The 19,813-nt window shown below is 43.6% G+C and overlaps 1 protein-coding gene across 2 annotated transcripts; it reads left to right on the top strand.

Annotated features, from left to right (window-relative positions):
* Window positions 1-242: 242 nt before the first annotated feature.
* On the top strand, window positions 243-13,027 carry ift43 (intraflagellar transport 43 homolog (Chlamydomonas)). Of its 2 annotated transcripts, XM_031847963.1 has the most exons (10): window positions 243-316; window positions 1,010-1,111; window positions 1,219-1,230; window positions 3,635-3,705; window positions 6,655-6,690; window positions 7,536-7,582; window positions 11,387-11,459; window positions 12,222-12,297; window positions 12,417-12,479; window positions 12,731-13,027. In XM_031847963.1, the coding sequence occupies exons 1-10, from the start codon at window positions 272-274 to the stop codon at window positions 12,839-12,841; spliced, it is 636 nt and encodes a 211-aa protein (XP_031703823.1). In that variant the 5' UTR covers window positions 243-271; the 3' UTR covers window positions 12,842-13,027. The 2 variants fall into 2 exon arrangements, with proteins under 2 accessions (XP_031703823.1, XP_031703824.1); XM_031847964.1 differs by lacking the exon at window positions 1,219-1,230.
* Window positions 13,028-19,813: the final 6,786 nt, after the last annotated feature.

Genomic DNA, 19,813 nt, shown 5'->3' with positions numbered 1-19,813 from the left:
TCCCTGTCTTTACTTTATTTTTTCATTGTATTTTGCCTTTATAATAATCCTAATGATCATCTCACTCAGAAGCAGCATTAAGCAGTACATTAGTCATTAATACTGTCTGTGTATCGTAGCTTTCTATTTGTTTATTCTTTACTTATCGCGGTGATTGACTGGGGCGCGAACTGTCCTTCTGATTGGCGTTACCATGGAGAGCGTTGCCATGTGACGCTTCTTGATAAACAGGAAGACGCAGGCAGCAACAAGCAGCGCGAGGAGGAGAGAAATGGATGACAACTTTCAGCTCGGAGATGTTGGGTCGGCAAAAAATGTAAGTGACTCGTTGGAATTGGCAGGAAATGCAGTAAGGACAACTTTAAGTGTTGAGAGCATTACGTAACGGTACAGCGAGGCTAATTGTAGCTAACGGTACTAGTGTTAACGTTAGCTACTAAGCTAATATAAACCTCAGTGTTAGACAGTCAGTGACTGAAAGCTGTTACCAGCAAAGAGACATTATCCTACCATTTACCGCAGCAGGAATGGTTCGTCTGTGAGTATAACGTTGTAGCTAGCTAACGTTAGCTGAGTGGTTAGCACTGCTAGCTAGCTGCATGCACACACAGCTCAATGTTTTGCAGTTCACCTTTAAATTAGCTTGTGTGGGTTTCAGTGAGATAATCATACTTCACTCCTAGACCTTACCTGGTATGAACATGAGCATTATGCAAAAAGAACATTGTCATTGCCACATCCAGCACAGCGTGACTTCACAGAATTGGAAGTTGTACAAAATGACGAAGCAAAAGCCTACTAAGCTCCAAACTCGGTTGGTTTATGAAAGTGGAATAATCTGATCTGTTTTATTTTGAAGTCCATCCAGACAACATGTGGTGGGCTCATTAGATGATTGGCACAGTTAAAGCAAAGCGAAACCACAAAGCCTTTGGTAATCATTGGGAGTGCCAGCTTCTGGCTTTATGATATCAATTTCCAATTTTCAAACTATATGCACATTTCCCAGGTTGCAAAGTCTGGACGAAGAGCTCGCCTTGCAGCAGACCAATTGTCTTTTGAAGATGCTCGCCCCGTTCGGAAGTCCTCCACATCTGCTTCTATGGGAGAAGTATGTAAACATGTGATAACAGATACTTCGATTGAGTTGCATGTTTATAATTTCACAATAATCTTCAACGATATTGATTTTGGTTTTGTCTCATACATGAATCACAGGAGGACGACGAGGTAGGGAGCATGAAAAAAAAAAAGCGGTGACTTTGCATGGCTTCTGCTGCTAATGCTCCAGACATCAACTTTATATCAATCACAATAGTCTTAGCTTCACTGGTCCTTTAACGTGAGTTACCATGGTTGTTTGCTTTAGTTCAGCTGCTTGGGTACAACATCCAGGTGGGTTGACATTCACCATCTCTTATATTACAGCACCCTTGGTAACACCAGCTTGACACACAACGTTTTAATAACGTCCTCATTTATTTGAGTTGACATTTTCCCTACTTCCTATATTCATATTCATAGCATATACAGTCACTGCTCTAAAACTGTAGCTGCTCTTCATTTATTCTCCTGTGTGTGTTCGGATCTGTCGTACTCGCATGAGATGTTTTTGAAGTGTACGAGCTCTGAAACCCTTTTAAACTTTAGAGCACAACGCTTTGTAATTGCTCTCTTGTAAACTGTCTCATTGAAAAACAAGCAGATGACATCACTAAAATCCACATGACTCTACCAACAATTTTCACAAATCCTCTCCTTATACTGCCAACTAGTCTCAGCAGACACGTTGTCGTAAAGCTTTCTCAGCGATGTCCGCCTCTTAAAACATGTTGGAATTAATGTTGCTAAATTTAGACTAAATATAGAGCAAACATATATATGAGATGACGCAAATCAGAAGTGACAGTTGAAATCTATAAAAAATTTCACTCCACTGTCGTTGGCATTTATGGAATCAGGGACTCTTGGATTTGGCAAAGAGTAAACCAGCCAACATTCCCAAAGCAAAACATTCCAGCGATGCTTTCGCTTTAGGCTAATCTTCCCAAATTAGGCCAATTTCCCTAATGTATGAACCGGTATTCTCGCGCCCTTTCTGACCTGCTGTGCACATGCAATGCATTTTTCCAGAGTGTCGTGCGACTGGGTGGATTATTTGGAGTCTTCGTTCATCGACCCTGGCCTGTTCTGCCTAAAATACCCAAACTGATTGGTCACATTCCTGACATCCTTCTAAACAAAGACTCATTTGCTTTTATTGGCTCCTCGGGTTTGGTCCCTTGCCCTAGAGACCATCGGAGAATCCTAAATTTGAAACTACGAGAGCTAAGCTAATTGCCGTCACAGCTATAACTATTTTACTACGACTGTGAGGTTCATATTTGGTCATGAAGAATGCGAGGCACGGATTTCTTCAGTTTCTCATGACACTTATGGTCCTCTCCATTTTTTTTGTAGAGTGAAATAACTGTCACAGGATGTATTTATTACACCCAAAGACACTTGACCCTATACTATCTTGTCTTTCATGAGAATCGTTCATTTGAAGAAATACCAAACATTGAACATCAGAGTGATTTCACGTTGCATGAAGCAATCCTTTCAATGTTGCTTAAAATGTCTCAATTGTCATTATTATAATCCCCTTTGTTCTTAATAAAGAGACAGTTACTAATTACACAAAGTTGAGGAAGCTTGTTCAGCCTCAGCTCTCTGGATTGATGGTGATATACAGCAGAGCAGAGTAGCGCCCCCTCCCTCCGCCCTGCTTAATGGTGACATTCAGATTTATAAATGGCTTTGGTGAAGGAACCAGCCATGAAAGATTATTTCCTCTTTCATCATAAACGAAAGAAATTCTTCACGAGCACTTTGTCCTCTGCAGACCCAATTTAGTAATGAGAAATGTTGTGCCTTTTTTTTTCCCCCCTAATTCATTTGTCTAGTGCCCACCCTCTTGTGCTCTGAGGAATTCATTCATTCAAGTGCTGGTCTCAGGGTCCCGGTCTCAGGATCGACATGCGTACTGCGTTTACTATTCTCAGAATCAAAGAATGAGAGGGAGAGGGTCATTTCTTTCCTGTTGATCTATTTCAGGGTCAGACTTACGGGCCCGGGCAGTTCCCACACTCTGCTCCATATGTGCTGGAAATGGACGGTGTTGAAAACTATAATAGTAAACAAAACAATGGAGTGCATATAGATGACTGTGCTGCACATGCCAGGCATGCGTTTATTGTAAAGGTAGCTTGCAACTTAGAGGTGAACCTTGGTTTAAATGATCCCCAGACCTTACGTAAGACAATTAAACTTGCATTTTATTTTCTTTTTACATTTATGCTAAGTAAAATTGTTTGCTTTTTGTGTTGTTGTAGACTAGAGGGCCACCAAACTAATTTTGCACTTACACAATATGGCCTATTCACCACAATACCAAACAAATATTGATGTAACACACAAGCCCTATAATTATGACAACTCTTAAAGCTCAAACTTGCACAAAGATGATATTTGTGTGGTCTATCTTCCAAGAATAAAGCCTAATAACCGTTAGATTGTTGCCATATATGATTTCTTTATCCTCCGTGTGAGTGATTAAACATTCAATGAAGCTGTTTGCACATGTTTTCAGGGTCCTCCTCCTAAACCGGCCCGGCGGCAGGGTGGCTGGGCAGAAGAAAGCTCTGCTTCCGGTTCTGCCAAGTAAGTATGTTCAACTTTCCCTCCTTCTCCTGCGGCTACACTGAAGGCGGAGAGAGACGGCGAGCCGCGGTCCTGGGTTATGTGTTATTAATGAACTCTCATGCTGTTGAATGAGCTTATTTATCAGTGCATATTTGGCACTCGGGCTGTGAATCAACAAGGTTAGGGGGGGGGAAGCCTGTCTGAGCAGGCAACTCTCCATTCGTCTTCATCTGTGAGCAAGGCGGTAATTGACATGGTTAATGCATCAGCCACAGGAGGGCACTGTTAGTCAGCTAGCCACTTCATCACAGGGGTTCGAGCCACTTAATCAACCCTTACCACTGCAGTCTGCTCTTTACAGAGGGAGCACAACATGGAGAATTTGTGAAATATCTGGAACAGATGGAAGGTGTTTGCCAAAAGCACTGTCCACAACTAACACATCTAAATACTGTTCACCACTTGAACATAAAGACCTTTTTATTGTAGTGTGTTACTACCTCTCTGGTTCTTTTTCTTCCGCCTGCCACTGTGCATTTTGATTCTGTCTCAGTGGAGGTGAGCACATAAGAGATGCATTGAAGTGAACAGGCTTGAGTCAATTGTGCTTATTTGCGTCGTTTACTGCACCGTTAGTGCGAGCAGGGAAAACTCTGTAGATATTTATTTTTCTCACAGAAGGTCAGCGTGTCGCTTCTCTGCTTTTACGTAACCCAGCTTGATTCGCAGTCTCGAAGCGATTGAAATACAGGAGGTGTAAAAGGGGTTTGCGTGCGCATTGATCCTCTCTGAAACAAAGTAAGTAATGGTCCCCCCTGGAACTGGCAAGGACTTTTCCCTTCAATGTCACCTCTCATGCTCAATCACCGCCGCCCTCCTCCCACTAATCCCAGCGCAGAAATCCCGGGATTTGTCGATCTATCACTTCTAATTGACACTAAATGATCTGTCAGTTTATTGATGAACCTTTGAAACCAGGTTGTCACAATATATTTTATCCCTAACAACTTTTTCCAGACAGTTTTACCATGTCTCTCACTTTGCCTTACATGAGTCTTAATCAAGGGGCCTGTAATGTGTCTTAAGTGTCGCCGCCACCCCCCCCCAGACAGGACACAGTCCAAGGGCAGGCAGGTAGGCTCCCTCAGCTCCTCTCTGCCCGTCTGGTTGGGCTCTAGTACCTCCAAGGCTGTTGCTCTACACTCAGACAGCATTTCTTTTAGCTGACAATTAGCTAATGGTGTTTTATTCAACCTATTCAAAGTCATCCTTTCCTTTTATTTTGCGTCTCCTCTTGAAAAAAATAAATGATTTTCAGATACAATTAACAAATGCATCCTAACTGAAACGTCTGTATAGATTGATGACAGTTGATGTGTCGAGGGGACACTATACTCATCTGGGTTTTTTTTGTGCAAGTGTTCATTTTTTGAGCTGATGAGTTTGTTTGCCTGAATTGAAATGCTGTCTGCTCTGATTGTCAAGTCAGTTTTATTTATACAACCCAAAGTCCCAAATCAAATTATCCTTAAAGGCTTTTCAGTCTGTACAGCAGACTCCCCGCAGAAAAACCCTTTTAATAGAAGAAGAGAAAGTTACTTCCTGAACACCGAGGGACCCCTCTTATGTTTAACTGAACGTAGCGAGTGTACAGGTGCTAGTTTTAATGTAGACGCTTTTATTTACCTTTCATTGTTGTTCACAGGGGGTCTACCTTTCTAGTCTCTGTACACTGACATCAGTGTGCAGTGATTTTAATCCCAACATTGGTACTTAGGTATTATGATATGCACATCTTTTATTATTATTATTATCTTTAATTGTTTTTTTTGATGCACATTTAACAGTATGAATTTATCTAATTACAATTAATACTGCAAAAAAAAAATCAAGATTGCAGATCAACTTGATTTGAAAGGATGAAGATGACAGCGAGGCTGTTCTGGATGTATTGTTTTTACCAGTAGGGGGCACTATTCAACCAGGAGAACGAGTAAAAGCATTTTGCATCAGGAAAATAGATTAAAACCTCCGATACACATTTTTAGGCTACTAATAAAAATACATTAAAACGTATCTGCGCTGATTCCTTTATTATGTTATATGATGATTGATAAGGTTGAAACACTTCTTAGGTAACTGTAAAGTTGTTTTCCCTTTACGTCTGCTGTGATTGCTACCTTTCTTAAAGCAGATTGTGAATGCTGAAAATACTATGTTGAGGCAGAGAAGTGTCAAAACACAGTATTTTGGTGTCTGGCATGCTCTGTTCAAGCTGAGCTGTGTAAATGGAGAGAAGTCTGAAATAGCAGTCTGAACCAGCAGGAGACGAGGCTGAGACAGCAGAGAGGAGAAGACACAACTATTGTAGACCCCACTGTGTCTGGTAGAGCAGGATTACTATCATTAGATACAGATAGAAAGGATACATATATATATATATATTCAAAAAGGAATGGTTCCGCTTCTTAAATTGGTTGAGATTATGACAGACATACGCATTTAACAAAAGCTGAAATTGAAATGAATTTTCAAACAAATAGAATAACACACCCACGCACGCGCACACACACACACACACACACACACACACACACACACACACACACACACACACACACACACACTACATTAATGAAATCAAATGAAAAGACTAAAACTCGTCAGTGTGTTGTTGAGTGTTCTCTTTATACTATGGAACGAACCAGAAGACCAGTAGTGCTCGTCGAGTTAAGTGATTGCTCCAATTACCATGGACATTCATTGCTCTCATTACAGAACTGCCACAATCAACAGATTATTATTATTATTATTATTATATATATATATATATATATATATATATATGAATGAGAGAGAGAGAGACATCTTTGAGTTTTCTGCTTATCATTCATTTGAATGTAGGGAAAATGTAATCTAACAAGTGTGTTTTTTTTAATGATTGCACATTTTTCTGCTGTTCTACAGATCTTCAAGAAGACCTGCAGCTGAAGACCTGGAAGAGTAAGTTCACTCAGCCACCACATCCATATTTCATTGTACTCCTGCAGTTGTTTATTGAATTTACTGCCAGTTCCATTTGTGTGTGTGTGTGTGTGTGTGTGTGGATGAAAATATGTTAGTTTAAAATGTTTGTTCCCTTTTGCAGTAAAATGGAAACAGCGCTGTGATTTCAGGTTGTCCTTGGTTGCAACTAATCTTTGCCTTCCAAGAACAATCACTTAACATGATTAAAAAAACAGCGTGACTGAGTTGTCATCACTTTTATTGCTGTGAGGAGCCAAGTTTTCCCGTTATTCTATTTTTTTCCCCCCTCACCCTCCTTCACATCATTCTGTGACTGGAATAGACATCACGAGGAGAGGCAGGTAGAGGACGAAGTCGTCGATGTTTGACTCGTTGTAGCGGTTGGAGCCCGGTGCCTGAATGGCTGTAGTGAGACAGAGGCTTTGTGTGTAAAGTTATTAGAAACATCCCTTGTGTTGTGCTTCTGTCACAACTGCCTTGTCTCAGTGATACTTATTCAGCTCCAGCTGTTTTTTTAGTTTTTTGTTTTTTGTTTTAAATCCTAGAGGTGATCTTGTCTAAGGCTGGCAGGCAGCACAGCAACGTCTCAGAAGCACATTCAGTCTCGTTTGACAGAGACGACTGTTCAGAAGTCCAGTCACACTGTAGCAGAGCGAGCAAGTGTCCTGACTACCATGAGAGCAAGACGAGACAAAAAAAACAAGCCCATCATCAAAGAAAAGTAACCCAGGAGCCAACTCACTGTGATGACCTCACCGTTGGGCTGCATTTTGAAAAGCATGAAATAGTTCGTACTCTCACACTCACCTGTTTCTATACAGCCGCCGCCTGCGACCACAGACTCCCCAGGGATCAGATGATGAAGGAGGTAAGAGCACCCTCACTGTCCCCCACTCTGTGTCTCTCCTCGCGGGCAAAGAGGAGCCCGCCGGTGCCTCCCCGGCACATTCATCCTCTGCAAGTAGAGCAGATAAACAGGCAGTCAGATCATCGCTTTTTCACTGATGCTCACAGCATCGTTCTCCTTGAATGCAGCATGGATTCATATGTTTAAACTCTGCCTCTGTGTTCATCCTTTTGACCAGTGTGTGAACACCGTATTAGCAGTGACTGTGCTCATTAAATAAAGTTAGATCTATAGGTGATGGAGAAAATTGTGGCAGGATTTAAGTGTTCCCCCCTCACCACCTAGAGCGACACAGTTAGCCACAAACACACACACACACACACATGCTCACAAAGTGCCAGGTTGAATACAGATCTAGCGGTAACTAAGTCACCTGAGGGCCCAACTCTGCGCAGCACAAACAATGTCAGAACTGAGGGGGAAATTCAGCTAAACTCTGCCTAGAATAATTGTTCTATTTTATATAAGGCAGCTGGGTAAATGGGATCAAATTGCCTTGGTAAGGATAGGTTAGCAGCATGAAATGCTTAGTTGACAATGCTGAAGGACACGTCAGTATCTCAGTAATGCCATTCATGAAAAAATAAACGAACGCTATATTGTTTTAAACCCTATAAATCTACAGTCGACTACAGATCATAACGCTGTCCATCATCGTGTTTCTAAATTCAGAGTATTGCAATACACAATAATAATAATTAGAATAAAAATAGTCAAATGTCATTTTAGCATTTTATTTAAATATTTAACTTGTGCATTAAAGAGTTGGTCAAATTATTAAAATATGGTGATGTAGCAAACTAAAATTAATTATCGATCAGCTCTAAAGTAAATGTTGCATTGTTCTCTACAATGTTATATTGTTTTTATGCATTTCAGAGTCTTACTTGGAAGTCAAGAATATAATTGTATTTTAAAACTCTCAAATGCAATTCAAATGTCTTGATAAATCACGGTGAGTGGCACACATTCACTGCAGGTTTTGAGGTACTGTAAACATTTCACAGTACTGCACATATCTATTACGTTTTACACACACACACACACACATATTTGTCTGTCACTGTCGAGTATGCGCCGGCTCAAACGGCCAGTTAATTGAGAGTCCAGAGGTTTGGTTCTCTTGCAGTTAAGGCCGCCGGAAAGATTATTACTCTGTGGAGGGAGACCTCTTAATACAGAGCCGGGGGCCGGGGCATTGGAAATTACAGTGCTGAGGGTTAGTGAGATAGCCCCTGCGATCTTGATTATGTCCCCTACCCTTATCCCTTATGTCCACTGGCTACAAGCACAGAGAGAGAGAGAGAGAGAGAGAGAGAGAGAGAGAGAGAGAGAGGGAGGGAAGGCTAGCCCGGTCCCCTGCTCCCATCTTCCCATCAGCAGCCCCCACAGCCTCCTGCTGGTCACCGAAAAAATGTTTCATCTCTCGCTGTCTTACTCTTAGCTGGTGATGTGTTGAATATTGTCCCATAAGCCTTTCAAATGGATCCTGTACCTAGGTAATCATTTGACTGGAGCCCTGCGTAGATGACCTGCTCTCCAAAGTCACTGACTGGCGTGTGCCTGCCGGGAGTATGTCTATACATTCACAGCAAATTATCCCCTTTTGATATTTACATGCTTCAGCGAGAAAGCTGGACGCGACCGTAATAAGGGTACGCCTGGCCTGCTCGCTGCCAGACAAAAGCCACCTTGATGCATGTCCAGCCGAGGGAAGGAAGCGAGTGTAAGTAACGTGCCGTGCCGAAGGAGAGACGGCTCCTCCTGATGGAGCCGCCCTCTGCGTCAGAAGAAAAACACACGGCTTGTTTGCGGCTGCTTTGATGCCCCGCTTGACCTCCAGTAATGGGTTGAATTTGAAGCTCATTTAAAAATGTTGTTTCTTCTTTCACTTAATAATAGACTTTGCATATAGACAACATAAGCCTCCGTGCTTCACGTTGAACTCTCATGGAGTGTGGTAATAGTGCATTACTGGCTGAAATGAAAAGGCGCGGGTGTGGAGGGACAGACACCCCAGGAAGCTGTTTGCAAAGAGCCGGACGGCAAGGCTTTTTGATGTCATTGCACTAAGACCATTAAATTTGATTGGGGGTCCAGGGGGGACGGATTCTGCTGAACGCTGTGCTTTGTAAATGAGAGGACAAAGTGTCACCGGGGCCTCATGAATATGAAATACCCGCGCCCGCATTTATTTGGATATCAGAAACACAGATGAATCTTGTCAGCGGCTAAACGAGCTTGGCATTTTTAATTTGGTTTAATTAAAAAAGAGAAAGAAATAAGTTATCAACAGAGGGTGAGCTTTTTTTTTTTAATCTACTGAAAGTTGATTGGTTAGGTTTTGTAGAATTAAAAAAAAAAGAAAAGAAAGTATTTTAAAGTCTCCACAACTTTTATAGAGAACTGAAATGTTGTTTTCCATCAAATATCGATGTTTCTTCAACTCCGGTTTATTTTCCGGAGTTATTTTGAGGGAATGACATAGATGCTGAGATATTTCCTCACATCAGATGCACACTTCCATCTCCTCACCTCTATTTAGCTCCTCTATTGACTTTCCCCTCAGGGCTCAGTACTGTGGTTAGAGATTACTGACAACCCTCTCCGTGCAGTCCAGCTCTCTCTCTCTCTTTTCCTCTCAGCATCTGTCTGTTGTCCTCTCTCTCTCTTTCTTCCGGTCTCTATCTGTGTTTCTCTCTCACTGTCAACACTCGGCTGTCGAGCTAATAAGGATGCGCCGCCCCCGAAAGTATTGTTCAGGAAATCCACATCGCATCCAAAGTTAACACGTTTTCTATAAGGGCTATATGAGGAGCCGGTAAGGTCTGTACTATACAACAATGTATACTGCTGACATGATTGACAGTTTCTCCTCATTGATTGTTGTGTACATTCTCCTGCAGCTATATAGTTTCCTTGATATGATGCATATCATCACTCAATAATGCACTTAATGGCATGAGTCTTTGAACACATTTCAATCATTCTATTGATGAACTATTGATAATTTAGCTTAATTGCATCCAATCTTTCTATATCCTTAATGATGCTTTTTTTTTTTTTTTTTTTTTTTTTTTTTTTTTTTTTAATTTCCCTGCTCCAACAAATGTCCGTCTGAAAAAATGCGGTGAAAGTTTCCCCCTGTCCTTCTTGGGAGCACAGCCATCCTCTGTCCTGTTGCGTTTTGCCAATTAAAGTGGGTTCCCACTGTTTGAGCAGCGGGTTGGCGGCTCCTGGCACTGCAGCTCCTGCCAGGAGCCGCACTGTGACTTCCGACCCCACACAGATGGGCCTGCGAGCAAATACTCTTGCACGTGGCTGGATGCCGCCCCAGTCGGAGTGGCAGAGTGGACGTGGAGGTCGGCCTACCGGCCACCGCGGGTCCTCGGGGTGGGCGGCGCTGACAGGGCCCAAATGCTAAGGTAGCAGGGGGTGCTTTCTGGGGAGCCCCTGGCTAGCGCCCCTCTCACAGCACGAAGAGCTGCCGCCTCGCCTCCTGAATATTCATGGCCGCATGGTTATTGTGACAGGGCAGCTCTTATGAGAATGTAACGAGAGGGGGGGGGGGGGGGGGCATGGTCACACATACCCATATTCAAACAAAGATGTTGCAGCCGTACACAGGGGAGTTTCTGCATTTTTCATGAATGATTCTGTCATTTGGATGCCAATCAGATTTTCTCATCATAGTTGGACACTTTTTTTTTTTAATGTTATCAGAATGTTTGTAAAGTGTTGTGGTCTCTGTTTTTTGGTTTTCAGATATTCCAGTGATTCCAGACCTCGATGAAGTACAGGAAGAAGATCTAACAATGCAAGTTGCAGCTCCACCAAGGTAGTGACGCCTTCAACTTTTAGAAGTTCATCCCTTTATACACACACACACACACACACACACACACACACACCCACACACAGCGTGTCCTTACATGACAGTTAACCTCTGTCCGTGCACAGGACGCTAGATCAGTAGCCTGCTCTGGTGACTTTGATGGTTACCTGTCCCCCACTCGTGCCATTGCAGAGTGTCTTACTTTATCAGGCCGAAATGGAGAAATAACAGTTGGGTGTGATTTATGCAACTCTGTTAGCAGGGTCTCTACTAACCAGGGCCTTTGATTTACAGGGCAGTGAGAGACACGCCGACATGTGTCGAATATGTAGCAAGGCTATGACAGCGGTGGAGGTTATTAGGCTGGGGCTTGCTCTCTGTGCGAGATAATATCCACATTGAACTCATTGCGGGGGCAATGTAGCGTGTAATGTGCAGTAAGTAGGACTGGCATGCACTGCTAGGCCCTGGCCACTTTGAGAGCCCCCCCACTTAATTCCAACCCACAGATAAGCAGCTGGGTTTCAATTTGAAGCGTTTACCACTTGGCAACCATGTCCTGCTCTCTGTGGTCTTTGCTTGAAGTCTTCAAACTTCTACAAAGACACTTCTTAGACTTGGTTTGCAGTTTGCATGTAAGCGTGAAAGCGCTTCAGTCAGGATGGCTGCTGTTTTTCTGCGACGTGTTGTCCGGATGGAAACACGCGTCTGTTGTGTTCCTCTCGTGTATCGGACACTTACTCTGACTTTCTGTGATCTTGTTAGCATCCAGGTGAACCGGGTAATGACCTACAGAGATCTGGACAATGATCTGAAGTATTATTCTGCGTTCCAGACCTTAGTAAGTCAAGTACATTTATTCTTATATCTCTTCTCGTCAAAGCGGTCCATTTCATTTCATACCTGACAACAGCTCTGTTTGTGCAAAGCTAAGTGAATTTGGCCGCAATCTTTCTTCAGGATGGAGAGATTGACTTGAAGCTACTCACCAAGGTTTTGGCACCAGAACAGGAGGTGAAGGAGGTGAGTGAGTTTTTAGTAAATATAGCGTGTGAGCTCCCAGCGAATGCCTGTCCAGCTGTTTCTGGAGCACCAGGGGAGGTTGCCACTCTGTCTCCCAGGTAATCAAGATTTATGATGTGTACATTAACACCCTCTGCTCTCCTTACCCCGTTCTCCTCTCTTTGCTCCCCCCTGTTCCCCATGCTCTCTTTCTTGGTATGTCTCCCTCTGCCTCCCTAATTCTTCTTTTCTCCCCCTCTTCTGCTACGCAGGATGATGTGAACTGGGACTGGGATCATCTGTTTACAGAGGTGTCCTCAGAGCTGCTGATGGAATGGGATCAAGGAGAGAGTGAGGAGCAGGTTGCATTGCCTGTAACATGAGGTGGAGCTTTGGACTGTGACTTTAAACGGCTCAAGGGAGAACTGGGTGAATGTCTATTACACAGACGGGCCAGTGACTTTGGTTATAGTAACTTTAATTGCTATTTGTTATCCAGAATGTATATATTTTAAAGCGTAAATACAGTGTTTCTTGTATTTTCTAAATAAAGTTCACGGTGCAGTGAATAGTGCGGCGTTGTCTTCTTTTTAGGTTTGTTTTAAATAACCTTATTTGTTTGTTAGTTTTAAACTTAAACAGCCAAAAGGCAAACTGATTTATTGGGAAAAAAAGCTTCTCTGAAAAAAGCCATCACAGATACAAATGCCCTTCCTGTACGGCCGGCATTATCAACACCCTCATACAAGTCCAAGGTTGATAATCAGCTAAGCTGAAATCCAGTTGATTGTGTTCAAATTAACATTCCTCATTAAAGCCTACAACCTTATTGTTATTGACTGTGCCATTGACTTTATCTTCCAGGTCTTCGATAGGAGCAACCCCTTCTTCACTATTATCTCAAATGCATTGAACAGCGTTCCTATTGACACCTGGGGGATTAGCATACATTATACCTTTTTACTGGATAAAGAGGAATGGATGTAAGACAGCAGCTGGTGTCAGGTGTGTGCTCTTCAAAGTGATAGAACACAAATTCCTTACACCAATGTGATAACGCTGAATAAAGAGCCCATAAAACAGCCCACAGGACGGAAAACGTATGTTTTCCGCTCTGAATTTAAATCGACATTGGCTCTGACACATTTGCACAGACTTTGATATGATTTCCGCTGTATAACGTGCCTTCAACGTGTGCTGGTCGCAAGTATCAGCATTCAGTTTTGTCTTTGGTTCATGTGTGTGAATATAAAGGCAGGCCTCCAAAGTCAGGCCAAGTCTATTAGAGAAACGGCTGTAACATTTACAGATTGTGATTAGGTTTATTTCTGAGGCAGGGAGCAGTCTCGTGACATTTGGAGATGCACAGCAAAACCCTCAAGGACACGTAATCTATGCATCTAACAGCTCAATCACTGCCCATCACAAATAGATCCTGATTTTTATTTTTTTTTTCATTTGGTGGGCCTTGAATCAACTTCATCAAGTGTATCACCTCAGGACGAAGCTATCACACGGGATACTTGTGCTCAGAATACGTGTGTGGCAGAATATTTGAGCTCAGTGCTCAAACGCAGTGAGCGATCTCTGTTTGTTTCTCTATCAGACAAACAAACGCACACCTTTTTTTTTTATTTATTTTTTTTTTTTTACCGCCTCCACAATTGGCTTATTTAGCCAGACTTAATGAATTCTACCCATATGCCCTGAGCAGCTGCTATGTTGCCCCTTCCTCCCGCCCCTGCCGAGCTGCGAAGTGCCCATCCATGTAGAGACAACCTCTAGCTGTCTCTCTGGAGAAGGCTAAGCCTGCCACTCCTCTGCTGGCAGTGGGCCGGTGCTGTCTGAGGTGGACTGCGGACGGGCCGAGGACTCAGATTAGGGCCCGGCGATCACGGGTTGTGGCCGGCCTCAAATGATTGGCCCGAGCATCGGTGGATCAGAGAGGGGATTAGAGAAAGAGAGAGATCCAGAGACGCTGTTTGGCATATGCTTGCATCCAGCTTCTCAAAGTGACCTCTCTCTACACACCCTCGTCCTGCCGCTCTCTTCTCCTTTATTCTCTCCATGTCTCTCAGTGCACACAGTATATCCTGATGCTGCAGCGAATGACCTCTCACTGTCTGGGTGCAGTGAATTCAATCACGTCTAAACAGCTACAATATGTACATTATTTCTAGTGAAGAAGACAGTTGTGTTCATAGAGAGCTTTTTGGTTATGGGGTAGCTTTTCAGATGAACATGGTGTCACTGAGAGGTGAGCTGAGTCTGAGGCCACGTTGATGCTGTGTATATCAGATCAGATGATACAGGCCTCACATGGGTTTGGGGTGTAATTTGTTTTCCTTGACATTTTTCTATTAAAATAATGGAGCCATTACTGCTGTAAAAATCCATGTTGCCCCAATGGATGCTTCTGTAATCCGATATTTCATTCACAATGTTCCCGTAATGACACAGTGTTTAAAATCCTTTGATTTGATGGGACGCATGCAACACCGTGGCTGACCAAATCTCAGAGTTTATGTAGGACAAGAAGTTTTCTCGTGTGAATCTCCACTGTTTATTTTTAAAGCAGCAGTTTGTTACTGAAGACCCACTATAAAACCTTTAGGCCAGTATGGACCAGCTGAGCACAGGGACTTCTCAGGCCGTTGAGTTTAAATGGGTAATTTATCTGTGTTTTTATTGGGTCCCTTGGTGGAAATGACTTTTCATTTTGTGGCAAAGAAAACAAACGCAAGGAAGTAATACAAGTTTAATAAAAAACAGACGAAGGCCCTGTTAATGTAATGTTTTTTCCTGCTCTTCATCGACAGGCTTGTCTTAATGTATTTTGATATTGGGCACTAATTGGAAGGATATAATAGAGATAATATGCTTCCAGCTCTGCCTCATATGCTGTGGTGTTGACAGAAGTTTATACATCTTATCTGGTCTCAATATCTGCCTTCCATGGCCCAAAAGCAATATGCTGAGGCGTAATTAAAGAAAATGGGGAGATGTGAAGATAGCATGGGGCCCGATGCCGGGGCCCCGCAGACAGAGAGTGAGGGGTGAGGACAGACACGCTAAAGCTCTAGGAATATTAGGACCAGTTCATTCCACCAGGGGCCGCGTGCCTGTCACAGGTTCCCTGTCGCTGACCCAGCCAGCAGGTACCATGAGAGGATTATTATCAGTTAAAAAAAGGCAAAAAATAAAGACATCCCCCTTTTTTAAAGCCAGACCGAGATCGTGTTTTACACATTAATTTATAACGTAACTAGCTCAACCATATCAACCATATTCAAATAGATCTTGTGCCTTTTGAAACGAGCCTCAAAAAACAGCCGCAGTATTGATTTGCCACACAGACTGTTATTTCAAGTTTATAGGAGAAGTCCTCGCCACACAACTAAGGCAGTCAGATCAATATCATTTTTTGATCAAAAGGGGATTTGCTTTTGAAATAGCTAGATTAAACAGATGCTTTATTTTTCACTAGATATACTGCACCTTTAAAAAAAAACCCTGCAGGGGTTGTGGGAGAGGAGGGGGAATTACGCCACAAGAGACAATGAAAGCGGTATTTTTTAAGACTGAAAGTTTGATGGGTTTAAAAGTATTTTCAGTTTTGTCAGTGCAATTTTCCCCCCTCTCTTCTTTAGTTAATATTCTACAGCTCCAAGCCCTTTTTTGTTTACCCCAGGTGGGCTTGGACATGAAATGGCCGGGACGGTGGCAGCTTTGAATGCCCCTGGGCATCTTGCGGCCGTCATGTTGTCAAAGGACCCAGGAGGGGGAATGAGAGGCCGGGAGTTTTTTTTCAAGTGTAAACCATGAGATGGAGGGAAAAAAAAGCTTCTGTTCTTTTTGTAACTGTGAGATTGGCTGAATTCATTATTATTATTTCCCCTCATATGTTTTTAGTGCAGCCGAGGGTTGGAAGGCGAGACAGGGGTTCGAACATGAAATACAGTCTAGCTCCACATTTGTCATGTATTTTATTATTTCCCTTCCTCACCTCTCAGTCCTGTACGCGAGGTCCTTCATTTTTCACATGACTGGTTTTCTTATCATTGTGGGCCCTCTCCGCTGGCCTATGAGTGACTTAAAGGCAATAAAACACAAAACATTCTGTAAAACACGGATGCCTCTCTGATCGCGGAGGACCTGCAATGCCTCTCTGGGAAATTATGATAATAACTCAGTGGTGGTTGGAGTGGCCAGGTCGCTTGTGGGGGGCTGGGGGGCAATGGGATGGGGTTCACCAAGGTCCTCTGAGCAGGGACAGGTCAAGGTGGCCTGCTGGGCCTCGCCACCCCCCACCCCCCTCCCTCCCCCTCTGTCATAAACTCTTTCCATCATACAGGATGCCGTTCGCAGCCAGGTATTCAGCAGAACCTCTTTGTCTTGAAGCCACTTGCGATAAAGCAAGGACTGATGGGAGAGTAGTTGTGTTGGCCCTCCGGCAGTGGTGAGGTCAGCCCAGGAGCTTATCCTAGCCAGCAGGGGAAAACGCCTGAGTCAACACAACAGTTTGCCCTCTGAGGGTCACAGACACACTTCTGTTAATGTACTTTGAACTTGGTACTTTTTTAAATTTTTGTTCCCTTTGAGGGAAAGATACAAGGCAGCAAGAGCACTTTGTCTGGTCGTGATTTTTGGTGTCTGGATTTGTTGCTGGGCGGGAGGGGCTGGATGTAACCCCACAACACCTCTCGAGTGTGTGAATGAGAAGGAGCGAGGACAGGAAGAGAGCGCGGGCTCCACCACCGAGGTGCTGACAGAGGGGATCGAGGGGCTGAGATTGCACCTGTTCCGGCCCAGCATCCTCCCAGCAGGGTCTCGCCAGAGTCTCAGCCTTCTCCTGGCATCTGTGATGGGGGCCAGGGCCAGTCCCACCTCCAGCGCCCGCTCCACCTCTTCTTTGCTTGTAGAAGAGAGACGAGGAACGCTGTAGGCTCCATCTGCCGAGGGCTCGCTGCGGTCTCTGCGGCCCGCCTGGGGAAGGGAGTTGCTGGGCCTCCACGACTCTGCCACGGGGGTCTCACAGTGGTAGACTACAGCGCCGCACATCACACGTCACATGCCAGCTGGCCAGGCTCTCTCCACTGTAAACAGAGACTAATGACCAGTCAACACACACACACACACACACACACACACACACACACACACACACATTCACACACACCAAACTCATAGCCCTTGGTAGAATGTAAGGGAAAAGGCTTGGTTTGGTTTGGATAAAGGAAAGCAGCATCCTGAGGTTTCTTCACAGGATCTGCTGCTGTAGGAGAAGCTGTTTGAGCCTGGAGAGGGAGCTCACTGTCACAGTGGGACGTTACTAAAGCTACTCTTTGGGTCTGACTCTGAGTCCACTACATCACAGCCCACTGGTTTCCTGCATGCGTGCAACATCACAGGACTCCCAGTGCTCCGCAAGCCCCCAGGCTCGAGCCGGTCCACCTGCTGAGTCTGTAAAGCTCTCATGTCGGATCTCTTTCCTGAGGAGCTGCATGCAGCCATGAACTCTGAGGAAGAATATTGCATTGGGCCCTGCTGAAACATAATCCTATCATTTTTGAAGGCTCTTTCAACTTGTGGGCCCCTATAATCGTTGGAACGTTGGCAACTAAGGATTCATAAAGCATTGTGAAAATGAACGGCTGAACCTTTGCCTAAACCATGAAATACATTTACTGTATGTCAGAGCGGCCTTGAGTTTTGTGTCTCCAGATTGAAGGACATTTGTGTGTCCGTGTTTCCAGTCTCATTCAGGATATCCTTGTCTGTGTCTCCAAAGCTCCGTTTTCTCAAGAATTCCCCTTATTCAATCAAATTACACTTATTTTTAGCATCCCCCCCCAACCAGATAATTTCATATAGGCCTCCGTCCTGCTATCTCATTGGACGTTTTACCCTGATGTCCCCAACACATGCATTTGTAGATATACATATATAAAATGCAGGATAGAAATAATGTGACATTGTGTGTTATTCCCCAGTTGGGTAGGGAGGTCACTCTGTAACACTGAGCCACTGGCAGCCCGGGCCCTGCTGGTCCACTGAAGTGACTTGGCTTCATCTACAAACTCGCAATAAATATCTGGCCATCATTTATTTTAATTCACTCCTTTCTTGCTCAGATGGAATGGATTCTTAACCTTGTAGGACAAGGACACCCGCATGCTGCCTGCCTTGCCTTAGCTGCTAAATTATTCTTCATTCTTCAGGGGGAATAAAAAAAATAAAAAAAAGGAGTCCGGCATTGCTCAAACTGTCAGCTCCAATGAAAAGCACGGCGGAAAACATTGTCACTGAACCCCTGGACAAGGAAAAGATGGGGAGTGGGCAGTGAAAGACAGGGTGAGAGAAGTGGGGGAGGAAGAAAGGGGGGAAGGTGGGGGGGGAGTCAGCAGCCTCCAGAGTGATTTATTTGCCAAATCAGGACACAATGAGTCGATTATGAGTCCTCTAATAAGAGAGAGTGTTTGGGGACCCACTAATTGGGCATGATTGAGTTGCAGTCTGGGAGCCGGGTGAAAAGGGAACCTGGTTCGGCGGCTGTCATGCAATCATCAGCTAATCAGAGGTTTGAAATTAAAACTGCGTGTTTAGGGTAGAGGACGGGATAATGGCAGGGACCTGTCTGAGCTCCGAGGCTGCCTGAGGAGGCTGCTACGGTGTGTTTATGTGTATTTGTTTGTGTGTGTTTGTAAGTACAGTATGTATGTGTGCAGTGGATAGAACCGCTTATTGTATTTTGTGTGTGTGCATGTGTGTGTGTTTGGGGCCTCTCATCTCTGACTATGGTCTGCACTGGGCCTTGATGAGGACAGTGAAGGAGCTGTAATCAGCCCAGTCCTTGTACTAATACTTGTAGTGTGCGTGTGTGTGTTTGTGTGTGTGTGTCCAGCTTTGTATCTCCAGGTTACAAACCCATATGTGTTTATTTTATATGACGGCAGAGCCAGAATTGAGAAATATAATCTCATCAAACATTATATAATATTTTGTACAGAGATTTCAAAATAATATGCATTTAAAATATGTATATAAATTGCTGTAGTAATAATAATTTATAAAGAAAAGTTATGCATAGTTATTTAACAAATGAAATTAAACAATAATATATTGGTCTTTTTGGTCTAGATGATTAAACATGATGGATCAAATGTACAAATCATCTATTTAATAAAAGGAACAAACAGTATTAAAAGCATTAGCAGATGCTAATAAAATCCTATAAAGAGTTTTTAAAAAATCAAAAAGAACGAAAGGCTTCAGCTTCCACAAACCACGTTGGGATTTGACTTCAGCTGAGCAGTTGTATTCCCGTGTCGTCACTAGGGGGCAGTGTTTATCTG

Source organism: Anarrhichthys ocellatus, unplaced genomic scaffold (genome assembly GCF_004355925.1).
Source record: "Anarrhichthys ocellatus isolate YVR2014 unplaced genomic scaffold, GSC_Weel_1.0 scaffold7, whole genome shotgun sequence".
NCBI lineage: Eukaryota > Metazoa > Chordata > Actinopteri > Perciformes > Anarhichadidae > Anarrhichthys > Anarrhichthys ocellatus.
Note: the sequence above shows the minus strand (reverse complement) of the source record. Positions and strands in the feature narration are given on the sequence as shown.